This window comes from Leptodactylus fuscus, chromosome 1 (assembly GCF_031893055.1).
Source record: "Leptodactylus fuscus isolate aLepFus1 chromosome 1, aLepFus1.hap2, whole genome shotgun sequence".
NCBI classification, from domain to species: Eukaryota; Metazoa; Chordata; class Amphibia; order Anura; family Leptodactylidae; genus Leptodactylus; species Leptodactylus fuscus.
Window position 1 is genome coordinate 292,607,766 of NC_134265.1, and position 27,619 is coordinate 292,635,384.

General features: G+C 41.7%; 2 protein-coding genes across 2 annotated transcripts in view; both read left to right on the forward strand.

Annotated features, from left to right (window-relative positions):
- KLHL2 (kelch like family member 2) overlaps nt 1-11,838 on the forward strand; it is an 88,810-nt gene extending 76,972 nt beyond the window's left edge. Inside the window, exons 10-15 of the mRNA XM_075258014.1 lie at nt 717-914; nt 2,468-2,569; nt 2,680-2,808; nt 3,890-4,030; nt 7,572-7,715; nt 10,774-11,838. Of these exons, the coding sequence (XP_075114115.1) occupies nt 717-914; nt 2,468-2,569; nt 2,680-2,808; nt 3,890-4,030; nt 7,572-7,715; nt 10,774-10,802 (743 nt within the window). The 3' untranslated portion in view covers nt 10,803-11,838. The remainder of the gene's footprint in view (nt 1-716; nt 915-2,467; nt 2,570-2,679; nt 2,809-3,889; nt 4,031-7,571; nt 7,716-10,773) is intronic.
- An 8,601-nt stretch (nt 11,839-20,439) lies between these two features.
- MSMO1 (methylsterol monooxygenase 1) lies at nt 20,440-27,477 on the forward strand. Its single transcript, XM_075257982.1, has 6 exons — nt 20,440-20,532; nt 22,162-22,462; nt 24,085-24,233; nt 24,637-24,763; nt 25,281-25,435; nt 26,500-27,477. Exons 2-6 carry the CDS (start codon nt 22,214-22,216, stop codon nt 26,696-26,698), a joined length of 879 nt encoding a protein of 292 aa, XP_075114083.1. The 5' UTR covers nt 20,440-20,532; nt 22,162-22,213; the 3' UTR covers nt 26,699-27,477.
- Nucleotides 27,478-27,619: the final 142 nt, after the last annotated feature.

The following is a 27,619-nucleotide window of genomic DNA, read 5'->3' on the forward strand; positions in this document are numbered from 1 at the left end:
TGACAGGCCTGGGGGCCTCATTAGGCTCCCGGCTGTCACCCGAACAGGTCGGCTCTTGCGATATCGCCGCGCAGGAGCCGGCCTGCAACTTTACAGGTACGGGGCCGGTGGGGACCGGCCCCGGGGGAGAAGGGGCCACCGATACTGACCCGGCATCCGCTGTACTAGAGAGGCGGATGCCGGCGAGGGATAGACGCCGGGGCCTGAGACATCGCTACGCTCCTCTGCCCTGCATGAAGCCAGCGGCGGGGGCACGGAGGAGCAGAATAGCATCACTCCTCCCGCTGCTGGCTTCATGCAGGGCAGAGGAGCGCAGCGATGTCTCAGGCCCTGGCGTCTATCCCGTGCCGGCATCCGTCTCTCTAGTACAGCGGATGCCAGGCGCCACATTTGTACTATAAGACGCACCCTTCTTTTCCCCCCAAATTTGGGGGGAAAAAAGTGCGTCTTATAGTCCGAAAAATACGGTATATGTGAGTTTAAAGTCTAACAAGAGGAAAAGGTGGGCGAGATATAATAAAAAAAAGAATAATATTGTGGTGAGATATATTATAAAGTTTCCTATTGCCATTGTTTAATTTATGCAAGTTTTACCGAAATAACAGTGGCCATTTTGAAAAAAAAAATATTAGAATAAATTTTATATTTTCGGACTATATAGCCAGTGTTAATACAACTTGGAGGTACTAATGGTTTAATAATTCCTATATTCCTAGGTGTGGTATATATGAACGGACATGTGTTTGCTGTTGGAGGATTCAATGGCTCTCTCAGAGTTCGTACAGTAGATTCTTATGACCCAGTGAAGGACCAATGGATAAGTGTGGCAAACATGCAGGACCGGAGGAGTACACTAGGGGCAGCTGTCCTAAATGGACTTCTGTATGCAGTTGGAGGATTTGATGGCAGTACGGGTAAGAGTTTATGATGGTTTAATTCTGGAGTTATCATTTTGTTATACAAATCTTATTTCTTGTATCAATTAGCAAAGACAGTATATCTACATATATACTTGTCCCTGTATGTAGGCGATGAGAAAGAAAATGAGGCAAAAACGAGAACATGGCTTGTATTTCAGAGACACCAAACAACTTTGTTAGGGAAAAAAAAAAATCTTGTCCTACGGATTGTTCATCAATCTTTATAGGAGGAATATGCAAATCTGTCTCCCAAGATGTAAATAGGGAGACAGTGCCTCTGTTATGTTGCCCTCTATAGGAAGCACCCTGAACATCATGCCCGACTTTCCCAGAAGCCTTTACTGCATAATGTGGGATTTTTACCAAGTCAATTTCTCAGCTACGGACGGCTGTTTCGGTCTGGTTGGACCTCGTCAGCGCAGCGTAGAGAGAACTGACTTGGTAGAAGTGAGAGGCTGAGAGACCAGATTATGGGGATAATGTTCCTCCTTAAGGAGAAACCACCTATTAGGTGTGTGGAGATTTATACAGCCATAGGGTGATTCATATAGAGGGCAGTATAACAGAGGCACTGTCTGCCTATTTACATCTTGGGAGACAGATTTGCATATTCTTCCCATGATCCCATAAGCCTGTATGTCTGCAGACCAGTATTTGACCCACTTTCTTGTCTCCACACAGTATATTGCCCCCACAGAGTATATGACCCCTTTTGTTTGCTCCCACACACACACAGTATATGGTCCCCATCTTTGCCCCCTTTTATTATATGGCCCGTACACTGTATATGACTCCCTTTTTTGCCCCCACACATTATATGACTAGGGCCAGTAATTTGCTATCCACCTATCCATTCTCCTGTCCAGGCAGACCTCTGCTGCCACCACTAGGGGGCACTGTACCAGATGCTGTAGAGCAGCAAGGACGTTCAAGATAGGCCCTGCACAATAGCATATGAAGGCTGTACAGCTCTGCACTGCCTTTGTGAAGTGAATGGGGCTCCAATACCACACACAGCTTGTGGATAGTTGTGCTCCTGTTTTTGGAGAAAGCAGCAGTTTGCTTTTAATGCTTTTTTTTTTTTTTTAAATTCCGATTTTTTTTTTTATTGAATTAAATTATCTTTTACAAGCATACATCAAGAAAGCACCAAAAACTACTACTCAGACACCCCCTTCCCACCGACAGCATTATCACTCCTTAGCAAAGAAGAGACCAGCATGTACATTAGACAAGTGGGATATAAGTAACCTTACATCATACGTTGTATAGGTAACAGTAAAAATTCAAGCATGTTCCCTAAAATTTAAACAGCAGATAGCATCCAAATGATGAACACACCCCCAATAAAGTTTCCAAGTCTGGGGCGTCTAACCATAGCCGCCAAATAGATTCAAACTTCGACTCGCCTGTTTGTTCATATAGAGCCCCCTCTCTAGTCTAATAGTAGAATCACATTTAGTAACCAATTCCAGATGACTCCCCTGAAGTTATGGAATAATGATGTAATATTGGCGGTGACTCTTATGACTAATATGTGCTTGCAGGTCTGGCGACTGTTGAAGCTTATAATGTGAAGGCAAATGAATGGTTTCATGTAGCACCAATGAACACTAGAAGGAGTAGTGTTGGAGTTGGTGTTGTTGGAGGTGAGTCCTGCAGATATGTATTGTTCATTGGAGAACTTTGACAATTGTAAGCAGTGTTTGAGGTCTTAGCAATGAGATCTATTTTATTAAGATTTTATTTTTTTTCCCAGGCATGCTATATGCTGTTGGAGGCTATGACGGAGCATCACGACAGTGTCTTAGTACAGTTGAATGTTACAACCCAAGTACAAATGAATGGAGTTACATTTCTGAAATGGGCACACGAAGGAGTGGAGCAGGTATTACAAAATGATGTAGATGGAGTGTTTATGGGCATCTTAAAGGGCTTTTCCAGGCTCCAAATTCTGATGACCGATCGTAAATAGCTCACTAATATCAGATTGGGGTGGAAGGGGGTCAGCAGCTAATACAGAGAATGGAGCCGAGAGCCCTGTTCTCTGTGTAGTAGCAAAACTTGGTCACTGCAGCTTAGCTGTTATTCAGTTGAATGCAGTACCAGGTCTGGCCACTATAAAGAGGGCAGAGCTATATGGTTACTGCTCTCATTTTCTGTCTACCAGCTGCAGAAAACAGCTGATCAGCAGGGGTGTTGGGTACTCAATCAGATTAACAGTTATGTTCAATTAATTTGATTGCCAAAATATGCCCATACACATAAAAGCAAAGTTGACTGAACCCATCTATTAGAAAGGGACTGGCCAATTTTCTTATTTGTATGTGGATGTACTTACACTATCCTGATAGATAATGTTAGTAGAAAGAATGATCAGAACCGTTAAATTACAACAAGCCTGATTCCTGGGTTCTCATTGAATATGCTACCCCTCCTGCTCCATGCCATAGCATTACATCTCAGTGACCGTATACATAATGCTCAGTGCCATAATAGTATGGTGCTGTAATGCATTACTTCTGGGCCTCGGCTGTATTGCCCCCTACCTGCCACCGGCACAATCTCATTGTGGGGGATAAGAGGGGTTACTATGGCAGCCAGGAGTTCATGTGGACTGGGGATCAGCAGATCAAGTCCTCTTGTGGGACAGATATGAAAAAAGAAGTTCAAAATAAAGTATAAAAAAAATAACTAACTTTCAAAAACCCACTTTTTAGTTTAAAAAACACAAAGTAAACAAAATAAGACAAACCTGTTAGGCATCTCCATCTGCATATAAATCTTATTGGAGGTGATGAAAGATCCTTTTTAACATTATGTATCCCTACATATTATTTGTTTACAGTACTGAAAATTTAGTACTCCTGTTGGCATTTTTGAGGATTATTTTTAGCCAAGGGCTATAAAGATGTTACCTACATTACAGTATTTGACTCCTTCATCTTATTAATATTGTTTGTTTGCAGGTGTGGGAGTATTAAATGGATGGCTGTATGCAGTTGGAGGCCATGATGGACCATTAGTTAGAAAAAGCGTGGAGGTTTATGACCCCTCTACTAATCTGTGGAAGCAAGTTGCTGACATGAATATGTGTCGACGAAATGCAGGTATGTTCCATAAAAACTTTATATCCAAGCTCCCCCTTTTACAAAAATCCCGTCACGGTTTTTCCACCTTCCATCATTCATTTCAATGGGCTTTGCAAAGCGAAATCCACCAAATCATGACACTTTTTTTTTTTTTTTTTTTTTTTATATTCAGTGTCTTCGGAATTACTCTGGTTATCTATCAGATTTTGTTTTCTTGCTTTACTGACAATAAAATCACTGCAAGGTTAAAGAGGACCTTTCAAATCCTCATAGATGTGCGTTATTCTAGACCTGCTTGAAAGCCTACAGGCACTGATATCACTGATATTCCCAGCACTGGGTCCATATTGGCTTTCTAGTAGTATATAATACCGCACATCTATCTCTTTAACCCCTTCCCGACGACTGCCATGATGTAACAAATCTCCCATACGCTGCAATACAACAGAAAACAGGTCCAAACAGAAAAAAACAAAAAAAATTAGAAGTTCAAATCTCCACTTGTTACCTAGAATACATATAAAACTACCTTATATACTCGAGTATAAGCCTAATTTTTAAGCACAGCTTTTGTGCTGAAAAAGACCCCCTCGGCTTATATTCGAGGCAAGCAAAAAAATAAATAAAAATTATTTGGGGGGGGGGGGTCTATGACCAGCCGCAATAGTAATGTATATCTCCCATAAAGTAGTGAAAAGAAAAATAGAGGCTTTAAAAAATATAATAAAAAAATGAAATAAATAAAAGTTCTAAATCCCTCCTTTCCCTAGAATACATATAAAAGTAGAACATGACTGTGAAACACAAACACATTAGGTATTCCTGTGTCTGAAAGTGCCCAGTCTACTGAATATAGGGTATCCTATAGATACCCTATATTCAGCCAGACTGAATTCCAAGTGGGGGAAAAAAAAAAAACAGTCCTCAAGCTCAGGGAAGGGGCAGACAGACAGACAACCAAAACACCCCCTTCCCTTTCCCAGCACCCAGCAACTACTGCACCCAAAAACGATTTTAATTTTTGAAATTTTCCAGTAGCTGCTGCATTTCCCCCCCTAGGCTTATACTCGAGTCAATACGTTTTCCCAGTTTTTTTGTGGTAAAATTAGGGGGGTCGGCTTATACTCGAGTATATACGGTAAATAAAATAAAAATAAATAAAAAAAAACAGAAGTTCAAATCACCCCCCTTTCCCTAGAATACATATAAATCTAAAAAAAATGACTGTGAAACACATTCAAACTTACTGTGAAACAGTCTACAAACTTCTACAAATATTTTTTCCATACGGTAAACAGGACAGTAGCAGGGGGAAAAAAATCAAACGTGCAAACCAATGTTTTTTCACTGTTTTGCCGGTGATAAAAATTTGTATAAAAAGTTGTCAAAGCAATAGACATGCCCCAAAATAGAATAACTAAAAGCTACACATGACCCTGCAAAAAGTCACGCCCTATGCGTCCACCGTACATGGAAATATAAAAGAAAGTGGTGTCTGAATAAGAAGGTCCCCCCCAATTCCCCCTCATTCTGAATTTTTTTCCAGCTTCCCAGAACATTGTACAGATTATTGAATGGTACCATAATGAAGAATAATTCGTCCCGCAAACATTAAATCCTTATATGACTGTGTGAATAGAAATGTTAAAAATTTCTGTGCTTTGGAATGTGGGGAGTTGAAATTCTAAAATCAAAAAATGCCATCAGCGGGAAGGGGTTAAAAACTTCAATTTTGTTTAGGCAATGTAAAATATCAGGATGAGGTCCATACAGCGATATCTGAAGAGGTCTCTAGTGCAAGGATCCTGACACAGCACAGCAGACCTCTGTTCTGCATGATGCAATATTTACATTGTCCATAAAATGTTGGAGTTCAGTGAGGTTCACCGTGTTCAGTTTGTATAGAAGCGGCTTCTATTATTTTAAGCTTTCAGGAGACGTCATGCTGTATCATGGCCTTGACTTCTCTGTATGGATCTTTGCATTTAGATGCCATATGGTTGTATGTGATTATATTCATTGCTTTTATTACTTAGGATGTATCTATTGTGAGCTTTATGAGGTCTCATCCTGTACAATGGCCTTGACTTATCTGTACAGATTCTTGCATTGTGAGTTGTACAGAGTAAATCCAATTCTTATCTGCTCTCTTCTGATATGGATCAAACATTATAGACTTTAGCACTAGGATTTTACATTGGCGTTCGTGTAGGAGAAGGCATGCAGCAGACGGGAGCCCCATTGCTACTGTACCTGTATGAGAGCATTTTATTTTAATTGGAATCTGTAAAAAAAAATAACATTATTTCAATCATCTTCTTTTAACCTGTTTTATTGTAACTATTCACAATTGTCCAGCCTAAAAAAAAAATAAAAAAATCCCAAAATTTGCAGTTTTCACTCTGGTCCCTTGAACAAATACAGTTTTACTTGGACACTAGCTACTTTGCAAACCCTTGGATCTTTTTAAGTCATTGCTAGAGTCTGTGTTGCCAGAATTCTCAAAAGCCACATAATGTTGTTGTTTTCCGTATATTATCCACAATTACAGATGGCATATATGGTATATTCATTTCTATGGCCCCGTTTTCATATCCATAGTTTTTACACATCATTGTTTGTGGTGTTGAAACGTCCACAAAATGGTGAACAGGTCCTTATTAATATTTTCACCATAGACTCACACATACAACTGTATGGGGTTGTACAAGTCTTTTTGCAGATTCATGATTACAGACACATATGGACATGTTTTTGCAGAATATGGATCTATTTTTGGGGGACCGTAAAAACTTGTGTGCATGTAACCTAACTCTTCTGTCCTGAGATGTTGCTCCATTTTCTATGCCATACTGCTTATGGAGTGAGATTGTAACAATTTTTACAACTTTTTAAAACGTCCCATTTAATAAATCGGAGTTAGGCCTGGCTCACATCTGCGTTCGGCAAATCTGTTCGAAATCAAAAACTGATTTCAAATTGTCTGGATTAAAACCTATCGATTTCAGTGGTTCACATCTGTGTTCAGTATTCTGTTCAGGGAGTCCCCATATGGAATACCGAATACATAGACAAGTGTTAAGCTTTTGAAAGTACACGGACACCATAGACTATAATGGGGTCCGTGTGTTTTCCGAATGCACGAATCATGTGGAGAGGAAAGTACTTCAAGAAGTGACTTGTGCGGACATTGCACAGAATACAGATGGACCCCTTTATAGTCTATGGTGTCCGTGTACTTTCATTGCTCACCCCTTTTTAATGCGTTCAGAATTCCGTTCAGGGGGTCCCCATGCGGATTCCCCGAACAGAATACTGAATGCAGATGTGAAGCAGGCCTTAGCTCAACAGGCTTACTTGTCAGTTTTTTCAGCAAATAAGCCCAGAAAGTTACATAATGATATTCTGAAACCTTTTTGGAGTTCAGGACGGATACATTCCACAGGTAACAAATTAACATAGACTCACTGTACAAACATATCTGCGCAAGAACACACGTTAACTTCATGTAGGAAAATAAATTGTGCGTTTGTTTTTTTTTTTTTTTACTTTTTATTAGGTGTTTGTGCGGTTGACGGCATGTTATATGTTGTCGGAGGTGATGATGGGTCTTGTAATTTGGCGTCAGTGGAGTATTATAACCCTGCAACTGACAAATGGACACTTTTGCCATCTTGTATGAGCACAGGAAGAAGTTATGCAGGTAAGCAACATTTTGTGTTTATATGAATTTTAGATTATATTGTAAAATTCCCAGTTTGGACACCCGGCACTGATGTGAATCCGACCTAACTGGGAAATTTTTGACAATTGCTTTATTTCACTGGAAAGGGTGATATAGACATTTTTTGCTGAGAATAAGATAACAAAAATTAAAATATGAATCACATACAATGCACAGAATACAATGCACTGCATATCTGACTTTGTGTCCGGAAAAAAATGGCTTCCCCGTGGAGAGACTGCATACAGACACTGGGGATTTGCTTTTAAAACCCATTCAAATGAATGGGTTTTAAAACTGACCGTCAGGAAGCCATCACCCATGTAGTTTCTCTGGCGAATAGATTGGAGACCAGGCAGGCAGACACTGGTGCAAGTGAGAATGCCTTCCCCAGATAGTTGCCACAGAAACAGGAAAATAATACTGGATTCAGAAACAGCATCAATAATAAAACAAATCCTGTTAGACCAATAACTACAGACTTTATATAGCGCCCTTTCTATCAAGGTGTAGGCCTCCTGCCATACCAGAACTCTTAGCTGTGGCACCACAGGCCCTTTTCTTCCTCCGAGTGGGAGCAGTATGGGAAGGGTTAATACATAACCATTAGAGCCCTTCTACTCAGGTGGTCCAGCTGGCACCCCCTTCCCCTTCGCAGAGGTATTCCGAAGGGGCATTACCTTAGAGCCAAAAAGATTTGCTCTGAGACTATTGAATTGAAAAGGGCAGTAGACGACCTGAGAGAGCGATTTAAATCTCGTGGGTATCCAGACTATACCCTCAAACAGGCCTACAGTCATGCTAGGCAACAGGATAGATCCTCCCTGCTAGTTCCTAGGACCCGTGATGACGATGCCTCCCAAATACGAGTTATCGGCACGTACGACTGCGAGCAAGAAGGTCTGGGAAATTTTAAAGCAGAATTGGAATATTCTATGCCTTGACCCAGATGTGGGAGACTTGGTCGGACAGTCACCAAGCATCACTTATAGGAGAGGACCTAACCTTAGGGATCAGCTAGTACAAAGCCATTATACTCCCCACAGAAATCCCACCTGGTTGGGGTCTACGGGAACAACTGGCACAAGACAGTGTGGAGGGTGCCGAGCGTGTGGCTTTATTGATCAGAGCAAGGAGTACATTAACCATCATCCAAAAAAAACATTTCCAGTAAAATGTCTGGCGACATGTAGGACTAAGTTGGTGGTGTATTTACTCACGTGTGTGTGCAACAAACAGTATATTGGTAAGACCTGTAGGGTACTGAGACGTAGAATCTTGGAGCATGTGGGGGACATCAACAGGGGTGCTGATACCCCAGTATCGAACAGTTCTTATGAGGGTGAACCCACCAGTATTCGATTCATGGTACTCGAGGTGGTCAAACTCCCAATACGGGGGGGGGGGGGGGGGGAGGACTTTGAGAAGAAGATCTTACAGCGGGAATGCCGCTGGATCTTCTATTTAAATGCCTTGAAACCAGCAGGTCTAAATGAAGAGTTGTCCTTTCACCCATTCCTGATGCAGTAGAGATGTCCTGGACTGTATTAGGACAATCTAGTAAGGAACTTCCGGTACATTAGATGGACTATTTCCCCACTAAACTAGCGTCTCCAACTACATACAAACCTCACCCGTTTCCCACTACTGTCAAACTACCCATGTAACATCAATGGGGATTCTATGTGGCATTAATTGATATTAATATATTGCTATGAGCTTAGCCATCATGTGAGGTGTATGGGGAAACTAACCTGTGGGCCCACTGGTATATCCAGTCTAGCCAGTGTAGGTTATTACTAAATAGTCCATTATAATATGACATGTTTCATGGACACACAATTCCTACACCTACAGTAGGTGCATGGGGCAGTAGTGGGGCCTATATATATTCATGTTAGGGGGAATACTATATGTGTCAATCTGGGTCATTTTGAATGGTCCTTGGCTACTCTTAGCATTGCGAACCGATATAAATGGATGCTATGATATGCATCAATGAGCTATCCGGATATGGTCCATATGTGGTCGGTGTAAGGGATCCATTTGTAACCTATGATTGGCTATAATATATATCTGCATCATAGTAGTTTTCTTGATGCGGGTCATGTTCGGACGATATATCTAGTCCAACAGGGATATATGGAGGCTTGGGAGTATATCTGCCCAGCACTTGAAACAATCCTCATGCAATATAGGTAGGAGTGGGGACAGAGCATTAAATCTGTCTCTATCAGGGGCATGTACATATAGACTACAGCGCAATGTAGTACCTTAGGGTTATGACATTTACCCCGCTTACTATAATAGCTGTGACATCTCATGGCTCCGGTGATCCCAGTTCACATGATGCGGTAACACCACAAACGACAAATGTATTCAGAGAGATAATGAAGACGTGAGAAAGAAACAAACTGAGTTTCCCTTTTGAAAATCACCATATATCTGTTTCTAAATGGCAAAGGAACACTGGGCCAAGTTTCGGTCTGAGTTAGTATCGTGATGTATTTTTTTCTTCAATACTTACCGCCGTATTCTCCCAATACATGTACCCAGATGAGGGAACATACGCTCCCCTAAGGGGGGCGGACCAGGCTCTGCGAAGTCAGAATGAACAGCGGAGCCGTGATTAACCAATCACGGCTTTCCTCTGAGTGGTCGCGCCCCCTGATGGGCGGATCCATTGTTCATCGCTTGCGTATTTCAAGCGTGACTCGAGCGGCCACATTCTGCGGTCATCATGGTACCAGACCAGACAGTGGGTAGATGGCACTAGACGGTGGTCGCCCGCTGTTTGGCTTCTACCTGGCTGCTAATTAACAGACCACATGTCTGAACATCCAACTTTCTCAAGAATTGCCTATCCCACTCTGCTTTCCTAGGATGAGATACACACTTTTTTTTTTAGAACTAGTTGCATAAGTATGCCGCTCTGGCGGTCACACTGCTCCGGCAGTCACACCGCCATAACAAATATTATGCATATGTAATATATTCCCCTTCTTAACATTGTCCATGTCTTCTCTTTTTCCTATAGGTGTTACAGTTATTGATAAGCCATTATGATCCGAGCTTTCGTCTTCGTATACAGTGCAAGTATAAAGTGAAGTGTGGTATTACTTCCTAGCTTGTGACTACAAGCTGTGGCAGAGAAAATTGAAGGTTTTTCGTCTGCAGTAAAGCGCAGCAGCCGCCGAAGATTACCCTAGGTTGAAGTATTGCTCTGAGCTCTTCTGTATTGAGCAGCAGACGTCTGGATTTTAATATGGTTTGTGAAACTTGTTCTCACAATTCTTGCTTCCCAACTGTGACATAAAAAAAAAAGCTGCTTTCATGTCATCCAGCACTTGCTGACCACGGTTGACTAAAGGATGTCTTTATAAAGAAGGATTTCAAGTGATGTGTATTTGGTAAGGTGAAGTGGACTAGACATTATAGTGAAGTTTATCTTTCCGGGATCTACATGGATAGAATGTTAGGAGTCATATTTTCACATACAAGGATGCTTCTTTCAGCTATGTGAATAATATCTGAACTGTGTGTGTATGTCTGTGCATACGTGTACTGTATAATTGTAATTGCTGCTTTTATCAAAGCGGTCCAACTGTTGGGTTACTGCACTATTTATATTGGGCACAGTCCTAGGAAATTTGCCAGTACTGTTGTGAGACAGAGTTGTATTTTTTTATATGTATATTTAAAAAGTGCCACATGATCCGCTCGGTGGTATTTTTTTTGGGGGGGAGGGGGTGTAAAAGAAGCATTGCCAAATGTTTTTATAGAAAAAAATAAATTATGAATCAATGATTATTTATGATGTGGTTTGTATAGATTTGCACAAATTTCCTTGTAATTCCTTTATTTATGTGAAGGAACTGTATAGCATGGCAATGATTTTCAGTTTTCCAAATAAACTTGTGGATATCAAGTGAATATGCATGATTTATTGCAGTCCTTGTCGGTGGTAGTGGAGTTACTTAACATGGAAGGCCTACATCTGCCGTATCTGGATGCATAGGCCTACATCTGCCGTATCTGGATGCATAGGCCTACATCTGCCGTATCTGGATGCATAGGCCTACATTTGCCATATCTCGATGCATAGGCCTACATCTGCCGTATCTGGATGCATAGGCCTACATCTGCCGTATCTCGATGCATAGGCCTACATCTGCCATATCTGGATGCATAGGCCTACAACTGCCGTATCTGGATGCATAGCCCTACATCTGCCGTATCTGGATGCATAGGCCTACATCTGCCGTATCTCGATGCATAGGCCTGCATCTGCCGTATCTCGATGCATAGGCCTACATCTGCCGTATCTCGATGCATAGGCCTACATCTGCTGTATCTCAATGCATTTATTACCAGAGCGGTTTTGCTATGAACAGTTGTGGGTTTCTTTTTTAACACTCACAAATGTACGTTCAGTTTATTACATATTTCCTTCAATAAAAATTTTGTATCACAGTCTGACTGGTTTTATTTTGACTGGTAGATTATGACTGATAAAATATGAAGGCGGTTTTCTTAGAAGTTACTTTACAGGAGACATACTATTTGGAACCAAGCAGAAGATACAGCAGCAGTTGTCCTGGCTGTTATGTGGTTGCTGGGAACAGAGAGACAGTAGTACAAATAGCACAGCGTGTACATACAGGGCACAGAAATGGCAAAAAAAAGCTATTGCCTTTTCTACTGCCTGGCTGTTGTCAACTGGTCGCCTGACTTGTGCCTACATAATTCCCTATGCAGCACCAATTTTTATATGGTCTTGTATACTAAAGACTCCTTCAGGGCAGGTTCACACCTACGCCCGGTCTCCACTTTCAGATTTCCATCTTCTGTCTGAGTAACTGAACAGGAGATGGAAACCGGCAGTCCGTTTTCAAACCCATTCATTTGAATTGGTTTGCAAAGTGTCCGCTCATGAGCGTCTTCTGCCTCTCTGCAGCAAAACTTTTTTTTTTTTTTTAACCGGACACAAAGTCGGACATGCAGGACTTAGTGTGTGGTTAAAAAAAAAAAAACTGTTTCGCCGCAGAGACCAGAAGATGCTCACGGGCGGGAAATGACTGCCGGGTTTCAATCTCGTGTCGGCAGAAGACGGAAACATACAAAGTGGAGACCGGGCGCTGGTGTGAATCCGCCCTCGTACAACTTTACTGAGAAAAATTGGTCCACATGTTAGCTGTATTTCTCATCCCACTGCAGCTTGTTTTTTTTTTTGTACCTGACAGTAGAGCCGTGAAAAAATAAACATCACTCTCCGTGTTCAGGAAGACATTGGCATTTCGTTGCAACTTTCCACTGATGAATTTGCCTAATCAGCAGGGAGTCTCAAGCCACGTAATCCACAGCAAGATCGAGCAAGACTCTGCAAATTCCTACGTGTGAATGTACCCTTAAGCCGGTTGAATGAATGGCATGGGGGACACACAGATGTCATCCATTTACCACCCATGCAACGCCCATGTTTCTGCAGCTCCTTACATTCAGTGAACAGGAGGCGCGGAAGCAGAGCTGCAAAATCGGACAAGAATAGGACCTGTTCCATATTTTGCGGCACAGAATGTCAGCCGGCATACAATGTAATTCACGGTCATGTGTACGGGCCGTTAGAAATGAATGGGGTCAGTGTGCTATCCATGTACACTGATGTGTATGCATTTCCTTTAAAGAATATTGGACTCCTTTTATCCATAGTAGCTACATATCAAATGCTGATTATTAGACCATGACGTGTGATTTTTTTTTTTGTGTGTGTGTACATCTGCTAGTACCTATTGCTGAGCAGATTAAAGGGAACCAGTCACCATGAAAATGTAGTCTAATCTGCAGGCAGTATGTTATAGAGCAGAAAATGCTAAATAGTTTTGCTGTAATTTATCCTTTTATTTCCCTGCTGTTTCTAAGGGGGTAACTGAGTCCTATAGCCTGTCCTAACCGAGAGTGACAGCCTCCCCCTATGATGGCACATACACAGGTAGCTGTCAGTCACTGATCAGACCACCCACCTGGGATTCCATAACACCTCTGCAGTGCCCCAGGCTGATCGCTGCTATGCCACCTCGCATCGATGAAGTAATCTCAGGGATTGAATGCATATACTGCACATACTTTTCAGCAGGCCAATACTTCTCTATTGAAGATCATTTTTAATTTGTAATTGGTCTTTCATAATATTCTAATTTTCTGAAATAATAACTGGATTTTTATTATCTCTAAGCCATAATACTCTCAATGTCTCAACTACTGAAGCCTCCTTCCATTACAGTGATCCTGGAATTCCTTCAGGATGGCTTGGACAAAGGCCTTAGTCCTTCCAGTTTGAAGGTTCAGGTTCTGGTGCTTTCGTTTTAACAATAAAGAGGCTTGATTTCTATCATGAGTGACTTGGGATTTCATCATTCCTAAGAGTGCAGATCGTTAATTTTTTTTGGGTCTTTTTGCCGCTGCCTTTCCGTGTTCCAGTTTGCAGCCTAGTCGGCCTGCTTAGGTAAGGTTAAAAGTTTTTTTTAAGGGTGCATGCAGGTCAGAACACCTGTTACCCATCCAATTCTCCATTGGGATTTGTCTACAGTTTTAGGCTGGGGCCCCATGTTACGGAAATGCAGATTTTGTTGCTGTTTTTTGAGCCAAAATCAATAGTGGCTGCAAAAGGAATGGGACATATATAGAAAGTCCTTATACTTCTACCTTCTGCTCAGTCCACTCCTGACTTTGGCTCAAAAAACTGCTGCAAATTTTGCAAAAAAAAAAAAAAGCTGCATTTCCGGAAAGTGGGGCCTGAGCCTTAAGGAATTATGTGATCCCCCTTTGAACCTCTAGAATAGGTTGATGTTAAATTTCTTACACTACAAACAGTGTTCCTATTGGCCGTAACCTCTGCTATGGGAGTTGGGGAACCCTCATATTCTAATTTGAACAAAGTTATTTCTTTACCACTCTTCTATCCTAGTCTGTCAACCCCAGAGGAAGTTAAACTTCATTGCCTGGATATTGTCAGATGTCTCAGATTTTATATTTAGAGATCTCTGCTCTTTAGCTGGTTAGAGAGACTTTTTTTTTTTTTTACTTTTGCTGGGAAGAATAAAGGGCTCAAGGCTTCTAAGGCCTCCATGGTCTGCTGGATTAAGGAAGCCATAAACTTGACTTTCCTCCTGGGCAGAAAGGTACTCTGCAGCTTCCTGTAGTTTTCTCCATACCTTTGCAAATTATAATACATTTAACACCCACGATACGGAGGCCACTTCCTTTGTCCATTCCATTTTAAGTTCTATTCTTCAACAGAGCCCTCCCTAGGGGTTCTTCTTACTAGATCCCAAGTATTGTGCTCCTGGTGGGACGGAAGGAAAGTTTAGATTATGACGTTCATCTGTTTTCCCTTAGTCCCAACAGCAGCACAAGGCTCTGTTATGTATTTTTTTTTCTAATTTATAACTACACATTGGGGGGAAGGGTTAATTTTTAACCATTTGTTTATTAAAAATTCCATTATGTCCTACCACCACACAGGGGCATATATACACCAGTACTGTGCTGATGTTGGGACTACGGAGATGATCATTATAATTTACACATTTTTCCCAGAACTGTAGAAAAAAGGAAAGAGGTCCTCCCACAGGAACTTCATGTCTTGGAGGAGGAAGCAGGTAGTAGTCAGAAATCTGACTTTCTAACTTTCCTGTCGTCATGGGAGAAATGATGGTTGGGATTCCCTCTCTGGGAAGGTCATGGTCTTTGAGCAAACTGTCCTTTGCAATGCTGTCTGCCCTGTCCATGAAAGGACTTTTGAAGGGATTTTCCTTTTTTGTCCACCAGTCCTTCCACAATCTTATCGAGCTCCTGCTCAAAAAACTTGTCCGGTTCATATGGCAACCCACAAATATTACGTTTTGAAGCATTATGCGCCATTCAAGATTTTAACCATAGAGGGTGATGGGCAGCCGTAGACAAGGCCATAGCTTTGGCAGATAACTTCACCTGGTGAATAGAGGCTTCTTTGAGGTAATCCGTTACACGGGCTATATCCTTGAAAATGGATAATAATTTGTCTTGGGAGACCCCTGAATCATTATCTCTCTTTAATGAAGAGAGGTTGGAGCACAGCTTTCTGGCTACCTCACTAGTAGCAATACCAATTAAGCGCTGTACAGAGGAAGCCGTGTACACTTTCCTTAGGAAACACTCAGCTGACCATTGGATCCTGAAGGTTAGACCCATCTTCAGAGGGTACAAATGTTCTCCTGGACAATTTGGCGACTGCCGTGGCAACTTTAGGCAGCGGACCGCAAGTCCCAAACTGGTCCTCAGATATCGAGAATGGTGTCTGAATCTCTTGGATAACACACTTCTTGGATAACATAGTTCTTTTAAGCATGTTGTCCACTTTAAAGGTCCTAGGCCCCTAGAGTTGGAACTACAGGCTTCCCCACAGTCAACATCATGGTCCTCTGACCTGATGGGCTTCAATAATCTATGAATTTTCTCCAGAGGAAAAAGCAATTTCGCTATATTCATATCTGAATCTGCAGATGAAGAATTAGCTTCATCAACAATCATGAACTCCTCATTAGATTGTATGACTGAAGCGGATGCCTCACTGTGTCTGGGCTGCTTAGACAAATGAATTAAGGACTCATTCAAGTCCTTCATGGTGTCCTGGACATATTCCTTGACCCAAATAACCATATCTCTGATAGTTGGTTCCTCAGAGGTTTCCTCTGGGCAGCATTGGTGGCACATATTGAATTCATAGCTGTCAGGCAGAGGGATTTCACAGGACCGACAAGTCAAATGTTTGCGTTTGGACGCAGACTTACGCCTGAAAGATTTGTCACTGCCAGACGCAAGAGAAGACATAAAAAATAAACACAAGAAAAGTTAGCTTAAAACCTTATACAAACAACTGCAAAAAAAGCTAATTAATAATCTACCTTAAAGGGATCCTATCATTAAAACACAATTTTTTCTGGTTAACATGTAGGAATAGCCTTAAGAAAGGCTATTCTCCTAACTTTAGATGTCTTCTCCACGCCGCCGTTCCGTAGAAATCCTAGTTTTCATCGGTATGCAAATTAGCTCTCTTGCAGCACTGGGGGCGGGCCCCAGCGCTCAAACAGCACGGAGGGAGTCTCCAATGCTACGAGAGAAATCTCTATCGCCGCTTCCATCTTCTTCAGCAATGGCCTCTTCACACGTCTTCTTCTGGAGCTGGGTTCAAACTTCTAGGCCTCAGGCAGAGCCGACTGCGCTTGCCCGCAGCCATAAGAAAAATGGCCGCTTACAAAGTACGTAAGCGGCCATTTTCTTGTGGCCTGTAGGCATGCGCAGTCTACTCTGCCCGAGGCCTAGAAGTTTGAACCCAGCTCCAGAAGAAGACGTGCAGAGAAGGCCGTTCCTGAAGAAGATAGAGGCGACGCTGGAGATTTCTCTTGCAGCATTGGGGACGACCCCAGTGCTGTTTGAGCGCTGGGGCCCACCCCCAGTGCTGCGAGAGAACTCATACCGACGAAAACCGAATAATATACCAAACGGTGACACCGAGAAGATATCTAAAGGTAGGCAAAGAATAGCTACATATGAACCAGAAAAAATTGTGTTTTAATGATAGGATCCCTTTAACTCAAGTACAAGGGATAGAATAACAAGCAAGAGATGCACAGCCACAGAATGTGAATCCTACTGCTAAAACGTTTTTTTTTTTTTTAAACTTTATAAATTTTATGACTGTAAAAAGTAACCTGCACAATTTCTTCCAACTGTATAAAAAGAAAGACGATAAAAAAACCCTAATCTCTCCAAAACCCATGGAGGAACGGAAAATATACAAAGGGAGCGTTCCCTTTAACAAAGGTGTGGGTTTGAGACTTATGGAGCCAGCCGACGGGCACCACGCATCAACTCTGGTGTCCCTCACAGGAAAGCTGGAGAAGAGGAATTGTAGTGCAAGAGCAAGGAGAGAGACACCGTGCATTGCGATCCCAGCAATGCACAACCCTGAACAAGCCCCAATTAACCGTAGATGAACTCCGACACCGTAGGTCCCGTTCTACATGTAAGTTCTGCAGGAGAAATAGTTCATTTTTTCATCTTCATTAAATGAAGAAGATAGACTTGAGCATTGGAGAAAAAAGGGTCCTAAAAGGAAAATAAAAGCAGGAGTGAGGAGCCATAAGTACTACAGGATAAAATCTCTGATACTCAATATAGAGAAAGAAAAACCTTCATTCCAACTGTTCCACCAGCACAGGACAGAAAAAAACCCACACATTAATAGGTTGGTACTTTCTTCCTTACATTGAGGGCGTTAGGGGGTTAATGTTTATTTGTTCAATAAAAAATTCCATTCTGTCCTACCAGCACACAGGGGTAGAAATACCCCATTATTATACTGCTGGGGGAGGGAAGGGAAATCATGTTTGCCAATAGGAAGCAGGTAGTCTGTGTGTATTTGACCCATGGTTAGGTTGGTGCGTGAGACTGTAAGGGTTCTGTAGTCATCAAGCCAGTTTTGTACTCGAGAGAGGCTTATATGGTGACTGCATCCTTAATTCTTCCTCCATCACCAATAAGTAAGCAGATCCGACAAGCGCTAAACTGTGCAGGTGAAACCATAATCCCAATACTTTGTCCACTGGACAATCCTTTTTATGATAATATAATAACTAAGTTTGTCCTTGTAGTCTGCCTAAATTCTATTTATTACTATTTTCATACCAGGGTCAGGGGATAATCGTACACATCAGGGAGAGTGTTTGCCTACATAGGCAGTACGGAGACTTACAAATCATTCCTGCTCCACTAGGGATTCTGGGTAAAAAATATGCAAATCTATTCTCCAGGATGTAATTAGGAGAACAGTGCACTCTGTACGCCACCCTATAGAGGGCAGCCTCCTTAACATCATGCATGACTCAGAACGACTCATACCCACACAGACACTTTTCTTGCTTTATGGAGTTTCACATCCCCTATATCCAGGATAGTAAACATAAAACAACCCTCCGTGCATGAAGTTCCTCTATAGGTAATGGCTCCTGCAGGCTACTGGCGGTACTGATGACAATCGGTGTCATCCTGGTTGTGTGGTGTGTATGGGTTCCTGCTATGGTCGTCATTCAATAGGGGAATACACCAGCTGGAGTCCCTAGACAAAATGTATCCCCAGTCAGACTACCTCCTATACATAGCTTTGTGTACAATTTGGATGCAAGCCTGTGAGCGGATGTGTGTTTTAGTCCAATACAATACACACATTATACCCTGTTATCAGTGTTCCAAATAGCGTGCGCACGTGGGCGGCTGCAATAGGTGAGCGGCCGCTTAGCCAGAATAGCCACGCACTCAACTCAGATCTGTGTCTTCCGGACGCAGATCTGAGTTGACAACTGACGCGACTAAAGCAAGGAGCTGTCATAGCTCAGTAAAGCAAGGAGCTATCATAGCTCAGTAAAGCAAGGAGCTGTCATAGCTCAGCTCCTTGCTTTACCGCGGCGCTCCAACTAGTGGCTGTGTAAGCGTGATGTGATGACGTCACATCACGCCTACAACTGTGCGCGAGAGAGAGAGGTGCGGAGAGAGCAGCGGGGGAGCTAGGAGAAGGTAAGTTTAATGTGTACACTGAGGTGGAACGTGAAACTGGGGGCAAATGAAGGAGGGGACGGCATGACACTGGGGGCAGAGATGGAGAGGACATGAATCTGGGGGCAGAGATGGAAGGGGGGACATGTGGCTTCTACTATGGATACTGCGCATGCGCTCAGCCCATTTTTTTTTTTTTATCAATGTCAGTTCGCGAGCGCCGGAGGAAGACGGGACCCGAGGACATCGGAGGAAGAGGAGGCGTGGATGAAGAAGACGGCGCACCCTGAAAGCCCGCCCAGCGTGCACGATGCTTAAGTAGATCACATTCTTTTTTAGGGTATTATTTTAAAACTGGGGGGTAGTTTAATATAACTTTAGCGGTGCCTGAATAGCCTTTTTAAAGGCTATTCACACATGTGTGGGGCTCTATCAGCATGATTTTGCTGACAGAGCCCCTTTAAACAGACTGGGTTTCTGTTCTTCCAATCCCCAAGTGGAGCCAAAGAACTGAAACCTGAATGCAGTCGTGAACCTAGCATAAGCCAGAATCAGCTGAGCAGCGACTATTAGAGGATGTGAAGACCTGGAGGTGGTGGAAGGTCCTCTTTAAATTGAACTGAAGCAGCCATAAGCCATAGTCTTCTTCTTTATTACCATTATTACGTCATTGCAACTCTGCAGGTAGGACAGGCAGCCTGGTCATCTCAGCTGTGGCTATACTGCTACTCACTAAGGAATAATGTAAGGTCTTATTAGCGTGCATGTATAGCCATAACACGCCAGGTACGTGACTACCCAATATACCCGGAAGTCGCAAGCTTCCCGCCTTCTTAAATAATAAAACTGTAACCATAGTGACCGTGCGGCCATGTCCCGCCCCTGTAGCGCACCCTCCTCTCTCAGGTAGATACGTAACATCTGACTGGGGGCGTGACAACGGTGTGGCGAACACAGCGAGCAGCGGCTAAAGATTGGCTAGCAGGGAAAGTCTGCCTAGGCTCACTCCATGCCGCTAACCAATCAGAACCCAAGCCGCTCAGTGACGTATGTAGTTCGTAGTAAGAGCAGCCAATCAGAGTTCAAAAAAGGGATCGCTCGGTGTTTGCGTGACAGCTGGGACTTCACTGTCCCGGTGCTGAAGAGAGGAAGATATAAAGAGAGTCACGTCTATAGAGCCCTGCTAGACGGCTGTAACCTGGGAGAGGTGAGCGCCTATACATCTAGTGTATGGATTATATATGTATGTATATGAATGGAGAACAGGTGTATGTGTGCATAGAAAACATTGCACACAGTATTCTAATATATAGAGGTGAAGGTATTTGGATGGATGGATAGATAGATATCATACCGGTATATATATCATCAGTGTGTATATATATCACCAGTGTGTGTGTGTGTATATATATAATATATATATATTATAGTATATATGTGCTTTTATGTGTTGTATAACATATGGCTGGCCGTACTGTATAAGGTATAGCAGCCTTTGAATGTGTAGGTGTGAGGCCAAGTTCACATGTCACAGTGTATGGTGGTTATACCTTGTTCACACTTGGCAGTTACTTTGCCATCTTTCATCATTTGATGGGTCGGTGTATATTTTGAGGATGAGTGCAGTCTATGGGAAGGCGCAGCTGCACTTCTGTGGTTCACCAGTCACATCTGTTTCCCCCATTTAGGGTCTGTTCACACATATCAGACACGTTGGGTGTGAAGTCCTCGGTGCATTACAGTTTTAGCAAAGTAAATGAGATTTTCATCAATCACAGAAATCTGTATAGAAATTGATGTGCATTTTGGGTATTTTATTTCTTCTGTGGATTTTCACCCTATAATTCAGGATAAATGTGCAACAAAATCCGCATTTTTCCCACAGATTCCCAAGAAAATCCATTGTGGAAACTTGGCCATGTGTACAAGGCTTTAGCACACGGCCACGTCTGAGGAATTTGCCTATAGGGCCTCTTAATACTTCTCTCACACCTTACACCAGCACCCTCTATAATAAGACTGGAACACTATGCATCGGGCTTAATACATTTACTGCATTATCTACAGGACTGGCGTCAAGAGATTTGACGTTGGATCTTTCCTGTAGTTGTGCATTTGAAGGTTTGCGCCAGGATTACTTTCACTCACAGCTGGTATTTGTGGGTGCAGTCCACCGGGTGACTGAGCATACTGCTTATATAACATCATAGAGAGGGCTGCTTGTAGACTCCTTGCACTTGCTTAGGAGGCGTGCCGAATACTGATTCCAGTATGGGGTCTCACTAAAAGCCTCATCACATCCAGACTGTGTGAACAGGGCCTAAAGTCTATGTGATATCAATAAGGCGAGGACATGCTTTGTGTAATCACATTTACTGTATTTATTTCTGCAGTGGTCTTCTAGTGGCAATCCCCTTCAGACACCGCTGCTCTAGTCACATGGGGCACTTGTGAACCCCTGTTTTTGTGTTTGCTGGAGTCGGCTGGATTGCATGAGGTCAGCCACTTATCCCCAATCCTGTGGTATCATTAGTGGATAGCCCCTTTAAGTCACAGCATTGTCTAGTGGGGTGTGTTATCAGAAATATAACATCCACATACAAATTGGCTTGAAATTTTGTTGTAAAATTTCACTCTCGTCATAAGTGTGCAAATGAGGCCTAAACTCTGACTGCTAGTGTAGGATCAGCTACGAATACAAGTCACCTATAGACTTAACTGGTTTATATCACATCTCATCATGTTCATTGCTAGAATTTTTGCCTTGTCACAATCCTCCATGATAAAATCTTTGCACATTCACAATAATGAACTTTCTATTCTCTGCCTATTGCAGGACCCCTGGAATCTACACCTGTCTGTCAATCTCCATGCACTAACAACCAGAAATGGCCTCCAACGACAGTGTTCTTAGCTCAGCATATCTTGCTGTGGAGTACATTGACTCTCTCCTACCAGACAATCCTCTGCAAGGACCGTTTAAGTATGCCTGGACCTACATGCTAGACAACTACACCAAGTTCCAGATTGCAACATGGGGATCCCTTATTGTTCATGAGTTCATCTATTTCCTCTTCTGTTTACCTGGTTTTCTATTTCAGTTCATACCTTTCATGCAAAGGTTCAAAATCCAACAGGTATGTACTCTATACTGTTCATGTTACATAAGAAGGTGTGGCTTCTCCGTTGAAATGGAACTCCCATTTTATTTCATTTTTTTTTTTTTGCTATTATGTCGGGACATTGTTGGTTCACCAATCTAACTTCTTTTTAATCTAAAACAGGCTCCAAAATTCTCTCTAGTAACTCTGTACCTGAGCTGTTACCAGGGAAATCCATACACATTTGTATTGTAAGTAGGTAGAGCTGTAGCATTTGGTCAATTCAAGCTGTGTCTCTGGTTTCATGTGCTGTCAAAAAACATTTTTCTAACCCGGAGATACAGCCATTTAAAGTGACCCTCCCCCAGTAAATGCTACATCTTTACATTAGGCCTGAGCACATAGCAAATACAATAAAATGGGAGTTACATTATTGGATGCATAAATACATAGAACTTTTTGATTACATTTTCTTTATATTTTTTATAGGAGGTAAAACACTGAAAAAAAATGTCAATATGCCAGTTTCAACTTTTTTTTTCTTTTTTCCACGCTAGTGTTCATCATATATGATAAATGTAGTTATAGTTTGATAGACCATGTTTGTTTTCTTTGCTTTTGTTTATATGTATTGTAGGTAAAGTGGGCCGATTAAAATTTTCATGTATTAAATTTTCTTTTATACGGTACATTTTAACAAAAACTCAAATATAAACATTTTTAACCCCTTCCTTCGTTTCCGAATTACAGTAACTAAACCCACAGTCAGTATATTGTTTATGTCATAGATTGCAATACTATACATATCTATCTATCTATGAAGAGCAGAAATTCAGCGGTCATGGTGCCCACTCAGCTCCAGAACGAGAGCCCTATTTAAGTTATCAACATTCACAATATTGTTTAATTAACAGATAAATAGTAAAAAATAACCCAAATAAAGTCATAGTATCCATAATAACACAATTTTGCAGCAGATAACAGTGTTTGTTTCTAAGAAACTGACAATACCAGAAAATAACCAGGTGCTATGGTCACAATTGTAAAACAGCAAAGACCCTTTGGCTATGGCACCCACTGTGATCCACCATCTATGTGTAGGGAGATGGTAAAGATAAAGGCTGATTGTAGTGTTCTACAGTGGGACAGGATATCTGGGAAATTTCACATGATCAATATTTAAAGTGGTATCTTAAGACATTTTATGACATAGAGACAGGCTTGTGAGGCAGTTGTCGCTTCCAAGCAGCAAGTGAATGTAGAAATAGCAAGCATAACAGTAAATCTAGAGAGTCCTCCATATGCACGCCTACCTCTCCATTTATTCTCCGCTTGGATGTGGCAATTTAGCATGGGGGACCACCATTCTCCACATAGATTCAGATGTAAGATATGTTTTATGCAGGCATGGAAACATAAAGCATTTGCTGTCAGCATACATGCACACACTACTTGGAGCACCTACTCATTTGCTGTTAGCATGCGTGCACTCATGGAGGCCATACACACCCATTCCCCTTTGAGACAGATGTGTAAGCAGTACTTCTCAAAAAATTCTCTGTGCACATGGGATAACTTGCTCACAACCATATTAATATTTTGGATGCATGATACTTTTCTCGCACAGCATCTGACATTGACTTCTGTTTTCCTTATAGGACAGACCAGAAACATGGGAGGGCCAATGGAGGTGCTTTAAAATGCTCCTTTTCAATCACTTCTGCATTCAGCTTCCTTTGATCTGTGGCACATACTACTTCACTGAATTTTTTAACATTCCATATGACTGGGACAGTATGCCCAGATGGTAAGTAACTGGTTATGAGAAACGCTCAACAAATCTAAAATGTTATTATTATAGTGACTATGGTCATATGACCGACTCTACCTCACTTCTTACTTGAGTAGGGGGTCTTAAACCCTTGGTCTTCTCACTGTCTAACTGCAGTGAGGAGAACTTTGGATGAGTAAGCATGCACAGCGCCTCTGCCTTCAAAATCTATGGGACTAATGGAGACAGTGAAGTACAGTGCTCAGCTGTGTGTCAGACAATGAATGGAGTGGCCGCATGAATGCTCAACCTTCAATCCACTTGTTGGGGGACTCCGAGTGATCGGACAGTTATCATCAATTCTGGGGATAGGTGGGATCTAACTACATTAATAATGTAATAAAATCTGCTTCTGTAACAATATGGTCGTTTCTTGTAGGTATTTCTTACTCGCTCAGTGTTTTGGCTGCGCAGTCATTGAAGATACCTGGCACTATTTCCTTCATCGTCTCCTGCACCATAAGCGTATATACAAATATATCCACAAAGTACATCATGAGTTTGCTGTAAGTATAGAGAGGGCAGAGTACTGAAGTGTTAACTTGTCTACTATGATGCCATGTAGAGGCCTTTAAGAGGCGCAGAAACATAACTGTGTGGTCATAACTGATGAAGCAATACAGAGATGATCATCTTTTTATGGATCTGCAAATCGACTTGCAAATGCTTTAATGGAGTGGTCTCGTTCATCAGATTTACCTATAGACAGCCGTGAGACAGAGGCTGAAGGGAACCATTAAGCGGAGACAATTCTGGCAATTGAAGCCCACACCAGAACTATTTGTAGTCTGATTTGCATATGCATAAAAAGACGATAATCTTTGCGTTGTTTTTATGTGTCTTCTACTCCTATTAAAGGCCTCTATGCAACACAATTATTGTATTGGAAGGCATTTTTGACCTCACAGGTTCCCCTTAAAGCAACATCTGTGCAATCAGAGTACATTATATTGTTTTATAAATTAAATTCTGGTTTTAATGTGTGTTTGTTAATTGATAATTTGTTTTCTATGTCTTTTACAGTCTCCATTTGGAATGCAAGCCGAGTACGCTCACCCCCTTGAAACCTTAATTTTGGGAGCTGGTTTTTTCATTGGTATTATGGTCTTCTGCAATCATGTCATTCTACTGTGGGCTTGGGTTATATTCAGACTTATGGAAACAATAGATGTTCACAGGTAAGCAGCATTTATGTTTTATCGAATGATGCCTTATAAAGGAACATGTGTACCATATAATTGCAAAGAATATTCCCAGCATTGAATTTTCATAGGACTCATCAACAATCTCTAAGGGTCCGTTCACACGGAGGAAAATGGTGAGGAATTTATGTTTGGAATTTCAGCGCTGAAAAAAAGCCAATGGGTCATTTTTCTGATAGCAGAAAAAGGAACCCTTTGAAGTCAATGGGAGGCTTTTTTTTCAGCGCTGAAATTCCACACCAAATTCCTCCGTGTGAATGGACCCTAATGATAGTGGAAAGTATTTGCCTGGTTTAAGTTCCCACTGCCTTAAAATAAAGTGAAATCCATCTGGGACATGCAGGTTTATAGCAAATGACCTCAACACTGCAGTTGCAGACATATCAACTCACCTAGGTTTTTCACATGGACCTGGCCATCCAATGAATAGTCATTTTCACCCGGTTGCTGGCTCATTAATATTCACTGCACAGTAACCTCACCTCAGTAAAGTGGATACTAATAATATATCTCTCAATTTCATTAGGGGTCAGATGAGGGATTGAATCCACAACATGATTCATGCAAATCCAGAAGCATAAGCTTCAGTAAATTCAATAGCAGTGTTTCTCTCTAAATAGTACATTTCTTTCCCTACAAAATGTATTGGTATATAGAGATAGCTCTATACACCAGTACATTGTATATTGAAATATATATTTAGAGGGACAGCTCTAGTACCCAGTCGGGAGATGGCTAGAGCCATCTCTTAGAGGGGAGGGGTTAAGAAGCATTCAGTGCAGATAGCCCCGAGCACAACACGTGAAGGGGCCACCCCTGGGCATTTGTACATGGATTTCTTGGTCATGCAGTCTGCCAGACCTTAATCCCTGGCGTGTGTACGCTGCGCTGCCCATATTCTATATAGTGCTGGCAACAGTTTTTAGTTGTCAAAATTGCTGGCAGACTCTTTGAGATAGTGGGTGAATCATAGTCTTTAGATTGTGTGAGTTTTTATTACCAGAATCTGGATTCAGTTATTACTTTGTTTTCTCTTCTAGTGGTTACGACATCCCTTTGAATCCATTGCATATCATACCCTTCTATGCTGGGGCACGCTTCCACGATTTCCATCACATGAACTTTGTAGGTAACTATGCATCAACGTTTACATGGTGGGACAAACTCTTCAACACTGACTCTCAGTACAGCAGCTACAGAGATAAAGTGAAGACACAGGAAGGAAAGAAGACAAAATAAATTATTTCAGTAACATAAACTTCTTAATTTTCCATCATATGGATCCTGAATTGCTCTTAATAAATCCTAAATGCTATTGCGGGTGGAAGAGAGGAGTCTGATTTGTATGTAGCACACGGGAGATACAAGTATAACTGTGGAAATCAGCCACAAATCCAGTTGCCGCTACCACCATACAAACCGTATTGGGCCTTACCGTCAGAATGAGATCCTGAAATAAAGCAGAACTCTTCAAGCACAGCCAGTTGTTACTCACTGACTGTGACCATTCAAAGGATACACAGACTGCAAGAATATTCCACATTTTTGTGACTTTTCATGACTGTCTATCCACGTTATGAAACACCTTGTTTTATTTTTCTACTTCGTACATATTGCAATTGTTTAACATAGATTGACAACCTCTTCAGTTGGGGCATTGAGAATGTGCTGATAGGTGTCCATTTCTGTAGGGGAGGTACGATGACAGCCACTAAATCATTTTGGCACTTTGCTCTGGTCAGTGTTTCTCCTGTTAGGCCCTTATCTGTTCTGCCAGAAAGCTCAAATTATAAAGGATAAATAAATGTGGAAGAGTTTTTGTATTTTGCACTTTATAAATTGTGACTTTTTCATTTTATGTGGTGCTTTATATACACATTTTCTTTACAGTGGTTCAGAATTAGATTTTGGGGACATCACCACTGAATTGTGTATATAGGAACTTTAGCTTAGACTACGTTGACTATTTTAGTTTGGTTTTGATTTCAGACAAAACTGACCAGATCTTGTGCCATGTGAGATTGAGAACCTGTTAGATATTCTGACGTCCGAGTCTCTTTTAGTAATTCTAGATATCTAGATCATCTTTTCCTATAACTTTGCCTTGTTTCAGTGCATCATTCTAAGAAAAGATGATACAGATTTGCTATCTTAGACTTG

What these genes read in the sequence shown, in the direction of transcription:
- MSMO1 (XM_075257982.1), top strand. Translation starts at nt 22,214, where the DNA reads ATGGCCTCCAACGACAGTGTTCTTAGCTCAGCATATCTTGCTGTGGAG. An exon ending in TGGGACAGTATGCCCAGATG is followed by an intron (nt 24,234 to 24,636) that starts GTAAGTAACTGG and finishes CGTTTCTTGTAG; the next exon opens with GTATTTCTTACTCGCTCAGT. An exon ending in AAGTACATCATGAGTTTGCT is followed by an intron (nt 24,764 to 25,280) that starts GTAAGTATAGAG and finishes TGTCTTTTACAG; the next exon opens with TCTCCATTTGGAATGCAAGC.